The sequence below is a fragment of the Nyctibius grandis genome, chromosome 7 (assembly GCF_013368605.1).
Source record: "Nyctibius grandis isolate bNycGra1 chromosome 7, bNycGra1.pri, whole genome shotgun sequence".
In the NCBI taxonomy this organism is placed as follows: Eukaryota; Metazoa; Chordata; class Aves; order Nyctibiiformes; family Nyctibiidae; genus Nyctibius; species Nyctibius grandis.
The window spans coordinates 9117269-9134961 of NC_090664.1; the positions used below are offsets into that span (position 1 = coordinate 9117269).

Sequence of the window (17693 nt, forward strand, 5' to 3'; positions counted from 1 at the left end):
GTACGTAAAATAAAACACAGTGCTTCCATTCGTTTCAGTATATTTTGCCTTGATGTTGTTAAGCCTGACTTACTTTTGCTGGTTATCTTCATCCCGTGCTTGGCCTCCATCTCAATTGAAAAGTAAAATATTTTATAAAGAGCCAGTAACTTTTTGAAGGGGCACGCAGTTTTATAGTACTTCTCTGGTGACTAACAGACTGCTCTGGCTCTGCTTCTTGGCCCCACAGAAACTACTTTTTCGGGTAACGTTCAACCTGCTGCATGTTATAACTCACACAGGCGAGGCCTTTCAGCCAACCTAAATGATTCAGAGGCAAATTCTGCTAATCTTATGCTGAGTAATATCTTGTAGTAGGATTAGTCTCACAGAAACACGTTCTCTGTAGCTCAAGAGAGAGACATTTAACCTTAGGCTAAATCTTCGAAAACCCCATTAACTTGTCTCACAGAACATTTTATTTACAAGGTAAACAGCTTGCAAATTTGGTTGTCACTGTTCTGGCTGTTGCTGGCAAAAGCTCTGGCAGAAAACAGACCCTTGCCTTGGAGAGCTGACACTGCGATACCGCATCAACTCTCGAGAGGGGGTGTGAGGGAGGGGGAGTTGACAGAGAAGTGGTCACTCCTCTGACAGAAATAAAAATATTTGAACCAGGTCAACTAAAATCAAACAGGGAAGAGACATTGATGAAAATCCTCCATGTTTCCAGTAAGTCACTTGAGAAGGGGAAAGGAAGAAGTGCTGCCATCTGATGATGTGACTAACATCTAAACAACAAGATAAGGCTGAACCACAAGCTCTGAAGCGCTCGCTTACTGAGACTCAAAGCCCACTTTTCGAGACAGGTCCAACCCAAGCCAAACGACTCTGACACTTAGAGTCTACAACCTGAGCCTACAGGCTGAATTTGGCAAAATGAAGTCTGTTTCTCTCACGGGTTTCCCCAGAAACTCTTGATTCAAACACTAAACCACTGATGTATTTGAAAGCTTAATCCATATTCTGTTTTCAGAAGCTTCTTTGTAATTGTCTTGTTTATCTTTTGAGTCACTGTCAGTATAAGTCTAGTAAGATGTGTTTAAATCCACCAGCTGTTGTGTTTAGGTCTTCAGCAAATAAATATATTTGCTTTTGTCTGTCATGGGTGTTTTACTACAGCTCTTATCTGTTAGCACTTAGGATTTTGTCTGTCTCCTGGATGCATTAGGATTTAATTATTCGCTGAGTAAAAAAATCTCAATATGTCTCCTTACAGGCTGCCTTGGAAAAGAAGGCAACATGGCAACTGCAGATGCTGCAGACTTCTATTATAACTTCTCCATCACTGATCCCAACGAAAATGGAAGTGAGAATTTTCACGCATTTACAAGAGTCTTCCTGCCCTGTATGTACTCGGCTGTTTTCATCTTTGGGCTAGCAGGAAACGCGCTAGTCTTTGTCATACTAGTTTTCTATGAAAAACTGAAGATGTTGACAGATATATTTTTGCTCAACTTGGCTATAGCTGACTGGGTCTTCCTTTGGACTCTGCCATTCTGGGCATATTCTGCTGCTCAGGAGTGGACTTTTGGCAACGCAGTGTGTCGTATTATACGGGGCTTGTATACTCTGAACTTGTACACTTCAATGTTAACTCTAACGTCTATCACCTTTGACCGGCTCATTGCTATTACTTTTGCCACCAAAGCACATATGTGTCAAACCAAACGAATGATATGGGGCAAATTAATCTGTGTCTTGATCTGGGTGATCTCACTAGCATTTGCCACACCACAGTTCATTTTTAGTAAGGTGTTTAGTATTGATAAGGCAATATGTCAGGAAGAATATCCAAACCATCGCACAGAACTGGTTCTTGAAGTGATCCAAGTGACCCTCGGCTATTTTATTCCCATGCTAGCCATGATCATCTGCTACTCGCTAATTATTAGAACCTTACTGCATGCCAGGAGTTTTCAAAAGAACAAATCCCTAAAAAGAATATTTTCTGTAGTTGCCATATTTATTCTTACTCAGTCACCCTATACTTTCTTGAGACTGACAAAGATCATAGACTGGAGCTTTAACTTGAACAGCAGCTTTGAATATGCAATCATCATAACAGAAGCTCTTGCTTATTTCCATGGCTGTCTTAATCCTGTTCTGTATTTCTTCATGGGAATGAAATTCAGAAGGAACTTACAGAAAATTATTAAAAACCTAAGATGCTTCGAACGGCAAGCTACGGCTAAACAGTGGCAAACAACTGAAGACGAAGTCTCCAAAACTTTTACTGTCTCAAATAATGCAGATGCAACAAGCATGTACCCGCTGTAGAACTGCCTAGAGAATCTGGCAACTATTTACAGCTTCTCTTTTTTTTTAAATACTGAGATAGGTAGCCTGCATGAAAGATGAAATATAACCCCATTAGTAAAGACACTGTGATAAGCTTTAGGCCATCCTATCTTAATCATGATACTTCAGCATTTCCTGCTTTTCCTGGTCAGAGCTGATCCTAAGACTAAGCTGGTAACTGAGTTATTTGTGCAGAAGATCTTCAAAAGGTATAAGAAACAATGAGATAAAATGTCATTCTTCATGACATAAAGCTAACTTGGACTTCATGACTCCAGAGGGGCTGGAGACATTCACCAAACCTCTGGCCTGCTGGTTTTCCATGAAAGGTATTTGTTAACAAAATAATTCATGAGTTTTGTTTCAAAGATATTACAGATTTTAGTTCAGCTCATTAATTTAATGAGAATTCCTGCATTAAAAACATATACATTTCAATCTTCATGCCCGGTTTCATGTGTGGTCAGCTTTTTTTGTGGGTTTTTTATATTTTTCCATTTGGGAGAAGGTCTCCACACACACTCCTTTAGCATTCACGTAAAATTTCTGTAATAAACCAGCATTTTCATCTGCCTTCCATCTAATATCAGGTTCATGGCCTGAATTGCCCATAAACATCTTTATTAAGCAACCGAATAAGAGGGTTGCAACCAGCTCCAAAAAGGAAAAAAGAAAAGTAATTGTTATAGGCGACTCCCTGCTAAGGGGAACGGAGGGCCCCATATGCAGGCCAGACCCGACTCACAGGGAAGTCTGCTACCTCCCTGGGGCTCGGGTAAGGGATGTTGCCAGGAGGATTCCTCAACTGGTGAGGCCCTCTGACTACTACCCACTATTAGCATTCCAGGTGGGTAGGGACGAGATTGAAGAGAGAAGTCCCAGGGCTATCAAAAGGGACTTCAGGGCCCTGGGGCGTTTGGTAAAGGGGGTAGGTGCGCAGATGATATTCTCTTCAACTCCTTCGGTGTTTGGTGAAAATAGGGAAAAGACTATGAAAGTACAACAGATTAATATGTGGCTAAGAGACTGGTGCTGTAGGTGGGATTTTGGGTTCGTTGACCACGGGGCGGCTTTCATGGCACCAGGCCTGCTTATGCCGGATGGGGAACAGCTGAATCAGAAGGGGAAAAGGGTTATGGCCCAGAAGTTGGCAGGGCTGATCAAGAGGTCTTTAAACTAGGTTCGATGGGGGAGAGGGATAAGACCAGGGCAGCCACAAATGAACCTAGGGGCGACAGGCCTGCGTCAGGGGCAAGGCCGCTAGCCCAGCTGAAGTGTGTTTACACCAATGCACGCAGTATGGGCAACAAACAGGAAGAGCTAGAAGCCACTGTACAGCAGGAAGGTTATGATGTGGTTGCCATCACAGAAACATGGTGGGATGACTCTCATGACTGGAGTGCTGCTATGGATGGCTATAGGCTCTTTAAGAGGGACAGGCGAAGCAGGAGAGGCGGTGGGGTAGCGCTGTATGTTAGGGAGTGCTTGGACTGTGTCGAAATTGAGGAAGATGGTGAGGATGACAAGGTTGAATGTTTATGGGTGAAGATCAGGGGGAAGGTCGGCAGGGCGGACATTACGGTGGGAGTCTGTTATAGACCACACAACCAGGATGAGCAGGCGGACGAGGCGTTTTACAAGCGGCTGTCAGAAGCCGCCCGGTCACCGGCCCTTGTACTCATGGGCAACTTCAACTTGCCGGATGTCTGCTGGAAATACAACATGGCAGAGAGGAAGCAATCTAGGAGATTCCTCGAATGTGTGGAGGACAACTTCCTCATGCAAGTGGTAAATGAGCCCACTAGAAGAGGGGCCCTGCTTGACCTGTTGTTTGTGAACAGAGAAGGACTAGTGGGAGATGTGAGGGTCGGTGGCCGTCTTGGGAGTAGCGACCACGAAATGTTAGAGTTTTCGATAGTGGGGGAAGTAAGGAGGGGCAAGAGTAGAACTTCTGCCTTAGATTTCCGGCGGGCTGACTTTAGCCTGTTTAAGAGGCTGGTGGACCGAGTCCCTTGGGAGTCGGTCCTGAAGGGCAAAGGAGTCCAGGAAGGCTGGACATGCTTCAAAAGGGAATTGCTAAATATTCAGGAGCAGGCTGTCCCAGTCTGTAGGAGGACAAGCCGTCGGGGAAAAAGACCAGCCTGGTTAAACAGAGAACTTAGGCTAGAACTTAAGGAAAAAAAGAGAACCTACTTGCTCTGGAAGAAGGGTCGGGTAACTTGGGAGGTCTATAGGGACATGGCCAGGTCGTGTAGGGAGAAGATTAGAAGGGCCAAAGCTCAATTAGAGCTTGATTTGGCTGCTACAGTCAAAGATAACAAAAAAAGCTTTTACAAATACATCAACAGCAAAAGGAGGGTCAAGGAGAGCCTCCACCACTTGCTGAATGAGGAGGGTAGTGTAGTGTCAGGGGATGAGGAAAAGGCAGAGGTGCTCAATGCCTTCTTTGCCTCGGTCTTTAATGTCAAGACCGGTTGTCCTCAGGAGACTCGGCCCCCAGAGCCTGAAGTTAGGGACGGGGGGCTGTGTGAACCTCCCGTAATCCAGGAGGAGACGGTTAGTGACCTGCTGTGCCAGTTGGACACCCAAAAGGCTATGGGCCCAGATGGGATTCACCCCAGAGTAATGAAGGAACTGGCAAATGAACTTGCCAAACCACCTCTATTATCTACCGGCAGATCCTGGTTAACTGGAGAAGTTCCAGCTGACTGGAAATTAGCAAATGTAACGCCCATCTACAAGAAGGGCCGGAAGGACGATCTGGAAAACTATAGGCCTGTCAGCCTGACCTTGGTGCCAGGCAAGGTGATGGAACAGATCATCCTGAGTGCCATTACACGACACATGCAGGACAATCGGGGCATCGGGGCCAGCCAACATGGATTCATGAAAGGTAGGTCCTGCTTGACCAACCTGGTCTCCTTCTATGACCAAGTGACCCGCTTAGTAGATGAGGGCAGGGCTGTGGATGTAGTCTATCTAGACTTCAGTAAGGCATTCGACACTGTCTCCCACAGCATCCTCCTAGACAAACTGGCTGCCCGGGGCCTGGATGGGTGGACTCTTAAATGGGTTAAAAACTGGCTGGATGGCCGAGCCCAGAGAGTGGTGGTGAATGGGGCAAAGTCCAACTGGCGGCCGGTCACTAGCGGTGTTCCCCAGGGCTCAGTTCTAGGGCCGGTGCTGTTCAATATCTTTATAGATGATCTAGACATAGGGGTTGAGTGCACCTTCAGCAAATTTGCAGATGACACCAAGCTGGGTGGGAGTGTCGATCTGCTGGAGGGTAGGAAGGCCCTACAGAGGGATCTGGACAGGTTAGATAGATGGGCCGAGACCAACGGCATGAGGTTCAACAAGAACAAGTGCCGGGTCTTACACTTCGGCCACAACAACCCCATGCAGCGCTACAGGCTGGGGGAAGAGTGGTTAGAGAGTGGCCCGGTGGAAAGAGACCTGGGGGTGCTGATCGACAGCCGGCTAAACATGAGCCAGCAGTGTGCCCAGGTGGCCAAGAAGGCCAATGGCATCCTGGCCTATGTTCAGAATAGTGTAGCCAGCCAGTCTAGGGAAGTGATTGTCCCTCTGTACTCAGCACTGGTGAGGCTGCACCTTGAATACTGTGTCCAGTTCTGGGCCCCGCACTTCAAGAAAGATGTTGAGGTGTTGGAGCAAGTCCAGAGGAAGGAGACCAAGCTGGTGAAGGGTCTGGAGGGTCTGTCCTATGAGGAACGGCTGAGGGAGCTGGCGTTGTTTAGCCTGGAGAAGGGGAGGCTCAGAGGTGACCTTATTGCAGTCTACAACTACCTGAAGGGAGGTTGTAGTGAAGTGGGAGTTGGCCTCTTCTCCCGAGCAACTAGCGACAGGACAAGAGGACACAGCCTCAAGCTTCTCCAGGGGAGGTTCAGGTTGGACATTAGGAAGAATTTCTTTTCAGAAAGGGTTATTAGACATTGGAATGGGCTGCCCAGGGAGGTGGTGGAGTCACCATCTCTGGATGTGTTTAAGAAAAGACTGGACATGGCACTTAGTGCCATGGTCTAGTTGACAGGGTGGTGTAAGGGCAACGGTTGGACTCGATGATCCCTGAGGTCTCTTCCAACCTGGTTGATTCTGTGATTCTGTGATCTTTGTATCTCACCTCTGATAACAGAGCTCATGTTGCCAGATGACTAGGCCCCCTGTCAATGCAAGAGGTACCATACCACATATGGGCTCTAACACTAAGCAATGTTTCCTTAGATGCGAATGCTCACACCCTAATTCCCACACATTCTTTGCATCATGACATCTTTCCAGTCTGTTTTTCCTGGCATGCCTTTGGCACCCTGGTCCCCTTGCCACACAACTGTAGATTCTTTAGTTGTTCTTCCTTGTTCCCATAGTCTCTCCTTTCCACCCCTGGCCTTTTCGCTTCCCAGTGGGAGGTAAAAAGGTTGCAGGGGGCAGTGTGGGCTAGGGCAGAAAGTATGCAAAAGCTCTTGCAGAGAGTAGCAGAACAGGGGTGGAGACTGGAATAGGGAAAAGAAAGAAGGGATGTTGGAAGGGAGCAGAGGGAGGGCTTTATGCATCTGTGGGCTGCCTGTGATGAAGGCAGGGTTGGGTCCAGCCCAAAGGCTGAAAGCCCTTTGCATTACAGCTTTGAAATACCGGTTTTAACCTGTTTCAAGCCATTCATGCAATAACCACGCTTACTCTGGATGTTCCTTTTTACCCCATTAACACTCCGTCCTTCCTACCAGATCACTGCAGCTCGGTGGTACCTGACCCTTACCAGCACCGTTGTGTCCACGTCACCTTTTTCACCTTAGAAAAGAGCTGCTTAGGCAATCCTTTCCTTACTACACAATCTCTCTTGTTTCTCCTATAGTGAAATGGTGCAAAATCCTGAAAAACAAGACTAGGAAGGAACTTGCTGTGCTTTCACATCTGTGTGCCAAGTAAACCTGCTATCCCAACACATAGCTGCAAGGCAGGCGTTACCAGCAGAGGGTGGTGAGGGGTGCTCCTGTCCCCACTCCTCTCCCTGGCTAGTTCTGTGCAGGGCAGGGAATGCTTCAGACCACCTGCAGTTCTCCCTTTTGGCTATGCTGGCACCCTGCCTGGCCACGTGAGCTGTAATTAGGTCAGGAGTGTTATGAGTCGTTAAGAAAAAAAGAATCCAAAACAAAGCAACCACAGTGCAGACATGCAGACAGGCTGAGATGTCCTTTCTACCAAAAGCAGTACCAAGGTGTGAATAAACTCTTTGTCTTTGTACCAGGGTAGCGGTAATTTTTTTTATTTCCTTTTTTTAAATTTTTTTTTTTTCACTTCTGCCATCTATGATCTTGATTCTGCTGCTGCAACATTTATTGCAGGTATGTAATTTCTACGATATGTTAAAATGGAAATACAGTGCACTGGTTTACCCTGGGGACTTTGACCCAGTGCTATGCAATATCCTGACCTTTGTTTTAGAACACAATCTGCAAATGTGAATGGTCTAGAAATAAAAGTGTTTAAAAATACAACACTTCAAAAGAGAACCCATGAGCCTTGAAGAAGCTGGATGTACTGCCAATTGCACAACTTATCTCTTCTTCTCACATTAAGATTTCAATCACGTTTCTCCAAACTCACATAACAGACCTGAAAGCATGAAGTAACGGCTGCTTAATCCTAACCATAAGAAAAGAGCTGCTTCAAGGCCAGAGTTATGCTGGTACAGCGTCTATCTTACCTTGCCACACACCTGTGCAGCTCATGACCAAGATGATTTTTATTTGGTTTTGAACCAACTTGTACCAATAAAGGTAGTCTCTCAAAATCTGCTGTTATGAAGTAATGCTGTTGTAATTATTTCATGTAACTTCAAGGAAAGAACTACAGGGGCAGGGTTAAGTAAAGAGAACAAGTGAAAAATAGAGTAACAGTACAGTAGACACCAAAAGGGACAACTAGAAAAGAAAATGTCCTTCAAGACAATTCACTGCTTTGAGCACCAGCTCCCATTTCCAGTCCAGCAAGGACTCACACCCAGAATAAGGTAAGGCCAATGTGAAAACCTCATCCAACACTGAGACAGAGTAAGGCCGTAAGAAACTCTGTCAACGTAGCATGTCTACTGTAGATCTTCTCTGTCTATTCGGACCAGCCAGCCTCCCTTCTCTTCCCTTTCTTGGCTGCTCGTCTCCCTCCCTTTTAGAACTGCACTAATTAGTTCAAATCTTTGGCAAAAAACAAATAGCTTGGACTTTTTTCAGCAGAACCTCAATAAATAAGTCTGACCAGAAAACTTGCTTATTTGTATGCACTCCTCAGACATGCATCTAGCAAGCACAACCTTGGATCCTTTCTGTCTTCCCCAGGCACAATATCAAAGCAAATTCTACCCCATATATTCAATTTCATGCAGAGAGAACATTATTGGGATGCCAGTGGACTATTATTCATACTCCAAGACTACCTGAAGTCTTCACATAGGAATCAGGCCACATTTAGCTGGACACTTTCAAAAAAAGAGATCAAAGGTCTATATGAAGTCAAGATGGTCTGCCAAGAAAGGTGGTATGGCCAAGAAATCTGCAGCAGTGGAACCAGTAGTCCCTGAACTGCAGATCTCTGGAAGGTGGGGGAAAACACACTGGGAAATCGTCAGTACACCTGCTATGGGCTGCTGTCAAAGACAGGACAGAGGGTTAGCGGAACCTTTGCTCACACTCAGTACAGTGGTTCTGGCATGTTTACCCTTAAACATCCATGGTATCAAATGCTGCATTATCTGCTCATGTGCTAAGCTACACTCTGGCTTTGGGTACACGTATACTCCTCACCACAGAAATAAGTGAGAAAACTTCTGCGCTGTCATAATCAACACTGCGCTCTGCTTTTTTCCTTCAACATGTACCGCAGGTGACACCATCATCTGATTCATGTATCAGTTTCTGCATCTCTCCCATAACACAAAACCACACATCAACACGAGATGCTCAAGTCATCCACAGTGTAAGGAGGCCATTTTCCTGCATTCTCCTCCAGCGTTCAGGCTAGTAAGACCTTTTAAATGTTAAAAATGTCATGGGGAAGGGCAGGTGTGGTCTGTGTTCTCTGCAAAGTATGTCTCCAGCTCCAAGTATGACCACAGTAGGACTCTCCCCCGGCTCGTAACACTAATGAATCAAGAGCAACAGAGGATAAAACACTATTTCCTGTCTTTCCTGCCTATAATCTGTGAACAAGGGGAGATGGACAGCCTTTAAAAGTTTACATGGTGCAAGTTTACATGGTGCAAGTAGGATGTTGCACATGTGCCCTTCAAGAATAACATTCCATCGTTAGTGGCAATCCTACCTTCCAGCTTGAATACTTTGTGGGACAAGACGAATCTAGCCCAATCCCAAACTGAAAAAAATGGTGTCACACACTTATTTCTTTTCTCCTGGTTGTATTCTTCAGAGCTAACTCACCTGTGATATCACCTCTGCAGACAGCATGAATTCATAGCAGTAGTATGTTACACTTTTTTTTTTGTTCTTCAAATAAACAAAAATCCCCCACTGCAAATTGTCTCTTTGCAAAAAAAAGGCAATACTAACTTCACAAGAGCATTGCAAAGCTCCGTTTGTTCATGTCTGCCCAATGCGTGATAAACATGAATATACTGTCAGTGTCAACAGTATAGAAAACAGGCTGAATATATAGAACTTATTTACCAACAAACAAAAATGTAGAATTTTGAAAAGGTTTTTTTCCAAACAAACAAGTCTGTACAGTCTGCCTTCTACCCAAACTGCAAGTCACTGTGGTTTGTGCCGGAAATGGGTCTGCTGAGGGCAAAAGAGTGTAGGTCTGCTTTCTCAGCAGCAGGCTGGTTACTCTGTGGCTATTTTCAGTTTAGCATTCAGATTTATCACGCTTATTTTTCTGCTCAGAAGCAAAACAAGTACAGAATTTAGGTGAAATTGATCTTTTTTTTTTTTCTTCTCAAATATACAAAAGTTTTTGAAAGATAATATATTTTACAGAATAGAATTTTTGGAAAATATTTGAACAATAGTAAAACAATATTTTTATGAACATGGATATACATTAAATTATAATACTACAACATAGTTTGCAAGCCAAGTACTCAGATAAGATGGCCTTAGATCCTCTTCATTGCTAATTCATGTAGAAATAGATGTAAAAAAATGACTGAAATTTGCATTCACTTTCATTTTCTTAAGAAAAAAAGAACGTGTGCCACATTTGCAGTCCTGGTGGACAACAAATTATCCACAGGACAGCAATGTGCCCTTGTGGCCAAGAAGGCCAATGGTATCCTGGGGTGCATTAAGAAGAGTGTGTCCAGCAGATCGGGGGAGGTCCTCCTCCCCCTCTACTCTACCCTGGTAAGACCTCATCTGGACTATTGCATTCAGTTCTGGGCTCCCCAGTTCAAGAGGGACAGAGATCTACTGGAGAGAGTCCAACAGAGGGCTACGAGGATGATTAAGGGACTGGAACACCTGCCTTATGAGGAAAGGTTGAGAGACCTGGGGCTTTTTAGTCTGGAGAAGAGAAGACTGAGAGGGGATCTGATTAATATGTATAAATATATGAGGGCTGGGTGTCAAGAGGAAAGGGGCAACCTCTTTTCACTTGTGCCCTGAGATAGGACAAGGCAATGGATGCAAGCTAGAGCACAGGAAGTTCAACCTCAACATGAGGAAGAACTTCTTTACTGTACGGGTTACAGAGCACTGGAACAGGCTCCCCAGAGAGGTTGTGGAGTCTCCTTCTCTGGAGGCTTTCAAGACCCGTCTGGATGCATTCCTGTGTAACCTGCCCTAGACTGGTCCTGCTCTGGCAGGGGGGTTGGACTCCATGATCTCCAGAGGTCCCTTCCAACCCCTAACATTCTATGATTCTATGATTTAGCTATGCAATTCCTGTTCTTTTTCTTTTCTGTAAGGTGTTCTCTATAAAGTAGTAAGGAATCCTACAGACACAGACCAGTTATTTCACATTCATTTCAATGAAGCCTGTCATAAAAAAGAGTACACCTTTCCTTATGTTTTCCTCACCTCTTTGTGCTCTTGATATTAAGTAATGGTGAGTCTGACAGAGAGTATCGCTTAGCTCCTATTATAAGTTAAGTGCAAATGACCAGTGATCCAGTGTGGCCGGCAACCTGATTTTAATGGTGACAGCTGGCCTGATGACAGCACAAAACTGGGACTAATTCTCTGTGCTGTGGTGAGGCAGGCAGAGGGAGAAGATGGAGCTGTTTGGATTCACTAGATATGATGCTAACTGTGCAAATAGGCCAGAATTATTTTGTTTTGGTCTACTGAACATGTGGCTGGGAACAGAAGTGTCTTCTCTTTATGCAGAGGTTGGCTATGCCCACTGAATGAAAAAAAAAACCCCAACACTCCAAAGAAAAACCAAAAAAAGTCCCCTCTCCATGAAGCAGTGTTTACTCACAGATCTGTCACGCTTTGATCCAGAGGCTCTCCCTCCATCTGACTTTCATTGTGTAGAGAGTCTGATTCCTGTACTTGGCACAGCTCCTCATCAGTGATTATATCAAATGCTGCATCATCTGGTGGTTTAGAGGCTTCACTTGCAACTGTGCCATAAAAGGACGTGAAAAGAACATTATTAGCTGGTTGTCTGGAAAATAAACAAGCAAAACCCTTAAGGGGGAAGACCGGGCCATTCCTCTACCTTTACAGAAGCATTAGGTAACTATTAGAACCAACTGAAAACCTCAGGCTGACTGACATTCATTTAATATACATGCAAATTTCTGTCAATACCAATCAAAGACGAGACCAATCCCACCCTGAAAACACTCCATGAACATGCAGGTCCTTGGAGCAGGACGTGACCATGTGGTTTCTTGGAGAATGTGTAAGCACGCTACTTATTTCTCCACAGCATGCAAACAATACACTAACCAAAAGCCCTCTCAGATGGTGACACAGGTGATTCCAACGATGCTGGTGATCCTTCCTGGTTGGCACTGGATCCAGAGTCATCTGTACTATCCACAATGACTCTAGGCTTATTAAAGCAAGCTCTGCAGCAACGCTCCTTTTTTCCACCAGGCTTTGTCACCATGTAGTTGTTGCAGCAGTAGTAGCAGAAAATGCGACCACACATTCTAAAAATGATTTAAAACCAAAGGTGTTAGAATAGTACCACATACAGGCAGAACATATCTATGTGACAGTCTGGGGTCTGAGGCTTTGTCATAATCATCTTCTCTGAAAAAGCCCGAATGCTACATCTGTGGCAGAACTCATAATACAGACTGTGCTGCTTTCTGAGGTGAAGCAAATTTTCTTGACAAACACAGGACAGAAATTCACATTCATACTTTCCTGCCTTAATAAATAGGGAAAACAGAAAAAAACATAAAAATACTAAAAAAAATCTAAATACACATTTAAATATAAAGACATAAAACAATTAAATACCCACAAATATGCAATACAAATAAATAATATATATATTAAGTACATACGAAGGAAATGTACTTAATAAGGCCAAATCTCATACCCAGTCAGAGCAAAACTGTATTAGATTGTAAGGACTGTAAGAACACATCTATATGTCTTGACTTAGTATCACCCCTCTCTCCTTCAGACAGGGAAGAAGAAACAATATTGTACACATATGTGCACATTCACCCCTCCTGCCCTCTCTGCTCTGCAGTCTCTCAGTATTAAACCTATCAACTACTCTTTATTGAACATGTTAAGATTTTCATGAAGAAAAGCACCCAGCAGGGATGACTGTTATTCGTGTGTTTTTGTTTTTCATAATCATCTAAATCATCAGTAGGTGAAAACACGAGCAGGTTTCACACATTTTAGTAGAAATGAGTAATTTGGAAGTTGTTACTGGAAATGACTTCACTATTCATTAACGCCTATCGAATGTTCATTCATATGCAATTGAAACAGTCCCAGCACTACACACCTTACATGATGAATCAGGTCGTGAAGATAAAGAACAGTAAAGAGCCAAAACAAATACATCACTAAGACCCTGAACTGTATCCACTTAAAAACATTTGAATAAATGTAGATCGGGTAACTAATAACTCCAAGCAGGCTAACTGTACAGGAGATAATTTAATGTTAACCTTTTTTAAACAGATTATTCTGCGATCGGTAATTATCTCTGAACACACCTAGTGTAAGTAACCAAATTTATAATTGCACAGCATATTGGATTTGTTCTGGAATACTTCTATCACAATAGCAAAACCATCTTAGAGAATATTGTTTACAGCATGCACAGAGCAGTGCATAATAAATATATTAAAAACACAGTCCTTCAAAGAAACACACTCTGTAGGGTGTGATTATCTTTGTTTCCAGAAACAAGAAACTGACAGACTCCTCAAGTCAGGGTTGCATCCAGATCTTTGCCTTAATACATGTCAAGGGACCTTTCCATTAACGTCTCTTATCCCCTTGTGAGCTCATATGTTCTTTCAGCCTCTACAATGTCCTGTATCAATGACTTTGACCAATGAACTGTGAACATTAAGAAGTATTTCATCCATGTAAACGATCATACTGAATTTTGCTTTTGAACAGTGTAACAGAGTTCCACAAACCGACCTGCAGTGGTGTCGGCGCACCATCCATGAGAACTCTCTCTGGCAGTCCAGACAATGATTAACCTCTGTGTCCCCCTGCCACCTTTGCTCCGCACTAAGCTTCTGCTGGAACTCCAGAGCATTTGATTTTTGCCACAAAGCATCCTTATCTCTGCAGAGACACAGTTAAAAGAAAGAAAAACACATAGAAATTATCAGTGCTGGTTTACTGTCAACCAACCTCACTTCGAATACTGGTAAAAGCTTCATAGTAAAAATTGCTTTGCTGTAACTTCTGAGGAGTTTTCAGAAATAAAGATAGATCAAGGAACGCACCAAAGCTGTTGGGAAGGGCAGGACAAAAATACATTCCATGCAGAGAACTACATATTTTTGCAAAACAGACAGCAAATGAAGTAGGAGATAAAATTGGGTGTTATATTTTTGACTGCATTATAGAAATGCAAAATTTCAACTGCTGATGAACTTGGCCATTACCTGCATCTTCAATCAGGAATACAAGACTGAACCACCTAGACAGTATCCCTTAACATCTTAAGCTAGGATTTTAATTTCTGCTTGCTGTTTGTTTTGATGCCAACCTGATAAGTTCTATCAAACGTTCTTCAAGGAACTGTTTTGTTCTTGTCAGGTCATCCAGTTCAGCGAATAACTTCTGGTCGCTGCTATCTTTGTCTGCTGCCACCTTGCTGAGCTTCTCACTGTAATCCAGGACCTTCTCTTTTGCTTCATCAGCTTCTTTTTGGATTCTGATAGAAAGGTAATTAAGAAATGTTGTTAGCTCATGTCTATTCAAGTCTTCCCCGTGGAAAAAACGGGTCCTCCACCCTGATAAAAAGGTAATTTCAGTGAAATTGTTCTCAGTGTCTCTATTTTTTATAGCTAACCGAATCTCTCCAGCTTTCTGTATCACTGAAAGTGCACACAGATCTGTTATCTGGTGAACACAGTCAGCAATCAGCAGCTTCTTGGATGCCCTGCTTATAGCGAGGCTTATGATGGCTACCACACTTGGAATAAAATTAGTGTCCTTGGAAGCTAAGATCATCAGCAGCTGCAACCTGAGCTAAACGGGGAAAGTCCTATAGCCACAGGTTGCCCAGCATTTGCAGGCTGCACACAAAAGGGCCATTTAACACATACTCCTCCACAGACTTCATGTTCACAAAAGGGAAGCAAAGCAGTTTCTCACTATATTCTTCTAACACGGATGCAATTCAAAAACTAAAGGTTAAGATAACTCGGTTCACTGCACAGTCAGTGAAAAGAAGTGTCCCCAGGAAGCTTCCAGGAATGTAAGTCTTGGCTTGATGATGCGGTAATTTCAGTACTGTGCATCCTAGCAATGGATCAAAAACACTACAGCAACACAACATGAAGGGCTGAGCTGGTTTGAACTCACTCAGTCAATTCAGCTGAATTAAAATATTTTGAGGAGTTAGATTTTCTAACGACAACCTTCAGCACAGATCAAGAATCATCAGTCTTCCCACACAGACAGATGATATCAGCACAAAAGTGTAAAAATACATAGGCTTTGGTTAGCCCAGTAGACTCTGCGTGAGTCCATGCCTCATGAAGATCTATTTCGGACTGTCAGATAACCCGCACCACAAAGGCCCACGTTACAGACGTTGGAAACACAGCCCACGTTAGATACTTAAAACTGATAAGAAACCTGACAAAGACATGCAGGATGTGGTCCCATTCAAATAATTCTTACTGACTCCCTGAAACTTCATGGAGAGGAGAGAAAAAATAAACTATCAAAAAGCACAAATTTTCCATTCCGTTTGAAAAAAAAGAGCCAATATTGGTGTTTTAATTTTGTGACTAACCTATAAGGTAAAAGGAGGTTATAAAATGTCTTTCGGTTTCATAAAGGAAGACATACAATGAATTTACGTCATCAGCTGAATTAACAATACAATAAAATCTAAACCTTGCATTCATGTGTACTAATTTACGTATTTCTCATCTGAAGTGTCAATCTGATATTCCCCATCAGTGCCCATGCACTATTTGCCCTACACAAGTCCCATGGCATATGGAACTTCATAAACCACAGCAATTTTCACTATGCTTTGGTTATTGGCCCTTTACTTGGCTTACAGTTAACAGCTTGTGTAAAGAACCCAAACTCCCACCTTTCCAAGAGCTCTCTCAGAGACATCACCTCCTCTTCCTTCTGCAGCCGAGCAGATTCTGATTCAGACAGCTGCTCTCTTGCTTCATCCAGCTTTCTACACAAACTTGTGTTTGCAGCCTAGTGAAATAAATTACTGTATTTCCTTACATATAAAAACAACACTTTAACAAATATTGGACAATTACCAAGACACATAAACAATGCTTTAAAAGAATCAGTTAAAGCCAAACCACCAATTAAAATGTTATTGTATAAGCAGACACTAATTAGTTGTGTACTAGTGACTGATTACTTTTGTCACACTGAATAAGGGACAGACTCTAAAGTAAGACAGTATTAAGCTTGTAATTCTTATTAATCCATGTCAGTTGAGCTTTTGCCTCCTTATCAAGGAAAATCTCCCAAAGACAATGGCAAAAGAATACGCCCTAAAAGTTTTTTCACCACCTAAAAGTTTCAAAAGAAAAAAAAATTAGGAAAATGTTGCTTATTAAAGCCATATGGAACATGAAGGACAATGGAAACAAAAACTTCTTTCACAGCTAGCCTTCCAGAGAAGTCCTCAGGGAACATACCTAACTGCATCTAAAGGTGTACGTATTTCTGCTAGCAGGCAGGGCCAGGTTCAATAACCTTAAATTTCTTCTTTCTGGTTTCCTTACACCTCAGTACGACCCTCCTAACTCAACTTTTTCATAAATGCATTGCAAAAATCCTATTATTTTCTGGCTGGGTTATTTCTTAGCTAGATTAATTCTCTGACTCAGTGCCCCTTGCAGCCTGCAAACAGCTGGATCCACACATGTGGCTGTGTGCAGTGGGCATACAGGGCCTAAGACAGACACCTTTTAAATGTGCACCCCCATTTAAGAAGTGTACACATAACCAGGTCTTACATAAAACCTGACCAGCTTTCAAAGCAGGACAAATCCTAAATGCTGTTGTGCTTTTTGTGATCTCTGCTTCAGTGGCTAACTTTAAGCTGCCAACTATTTTGTCTGCAGCACCTGTGTTTATTCAAGGGCATTCTCAGACTCACAGCCAGCCACCAGAAATGCTGCCTGCCTTCTCAATTATAACACTAATGCCTGATGACACAAACACCTCTGTCTTTTAATCAGATCAAGCACCTACTTGTAACTCTGCAATCTCTTCCTCTGCAGCACGCTGTTGGCGCTTCTGCTCCTCAAGTTGCTCTCTTACTTCCCCACACTCTTCAGTGACAGCCTAGCAGAGAGATCGAGCCAGGAGTTAGCATTCCACTGGCAGCCACCCCTTCATCTACAAAATTCCCAATTGTGAATAACAAGTGCTTTTACTGCCACGTATGGGATAAATGCAGCACCACTGTCAGGCTCTTCGCAGCTGAAGAGACACCCAACCCATGGATTCAAGGGAACTCCCCTCTGTGGTGGCAGACTGTGTTTTACTGTTACTTGCCATGGGCTATTACAGTTCTCAACAAAAAGAAGGCCCAACTTGTGAAATGCTTTGGCTCAAGAGTGAGATGGCCCAAATAATACTGAGGTTTAAGAAGCCTTTATGAAAATGAAACATAAATGAATGTACGCTATTTTCTCAAACTCATGGGATTTTTGGATA

At 43.3% G+C, this 17693-nt stretch overlaps 2 protein-coding genes across 10 annotated transcripts in view; one reads left to right on the forward strand and one right to left on the reverse strand.

Annotated features, from left to right (window-relative positions):
• The window catches only part of FYCO1 (FYVE and coiled-coil domain autophagy adaptor 1), a 57509-nt gene that overhangs the window by 15821 nt on the left and 23995 nt on the right, over positions 1–17693 (reverse strand). For all 9 annotated transcript variants that reach the window (XM_068404795.1, XM_068404801.1, XM_068404797.1 and 6 more), the window contains 6 exons: positions 17226–17318; positions 16090–16208; positions 14524–14691; positions 13944–14093; positions 12267–12472; positions 11791–11935 (listed from right to left, as the gene is read on the reverse strand). In XM_068404795.1, the coding sequence (XP_068260896.1) occupies positions 11791–11935; positions 12267–12472; positions 13944–14093; positions 14524–14691; positions 16090–16208; positions 17226–17318 (881 nt within the window). The remainder of the gene's footprint in view (positions 1–11790; positions 11936–12266; positions 12473–13943; positions 14094–14523; positions 14692–16089; positions 16209–17225; positions 17319–17693) is intronic.
• On the forward strand, positions 1282–2319 carry CXCR6 (C-X-C motif chemokine receptor 6). The gene has a single exon (XM_068404492.1). It carries the CDS (start codon positions 1282–1284, stop codon positions 2317–2319), a length of 1038 nt encoding a protein of 345 aa, XP_068260593.1.

Bases quoted from the DNA above. Each gene is read 5' to 3' on its own strand.
- CXCR6 (XM_068404492.1), top strand. From the start codon at position 1,282: ATGGCAACTGCAGATGCTGCAGACTTCTATTATAACTTCTCCATCACT.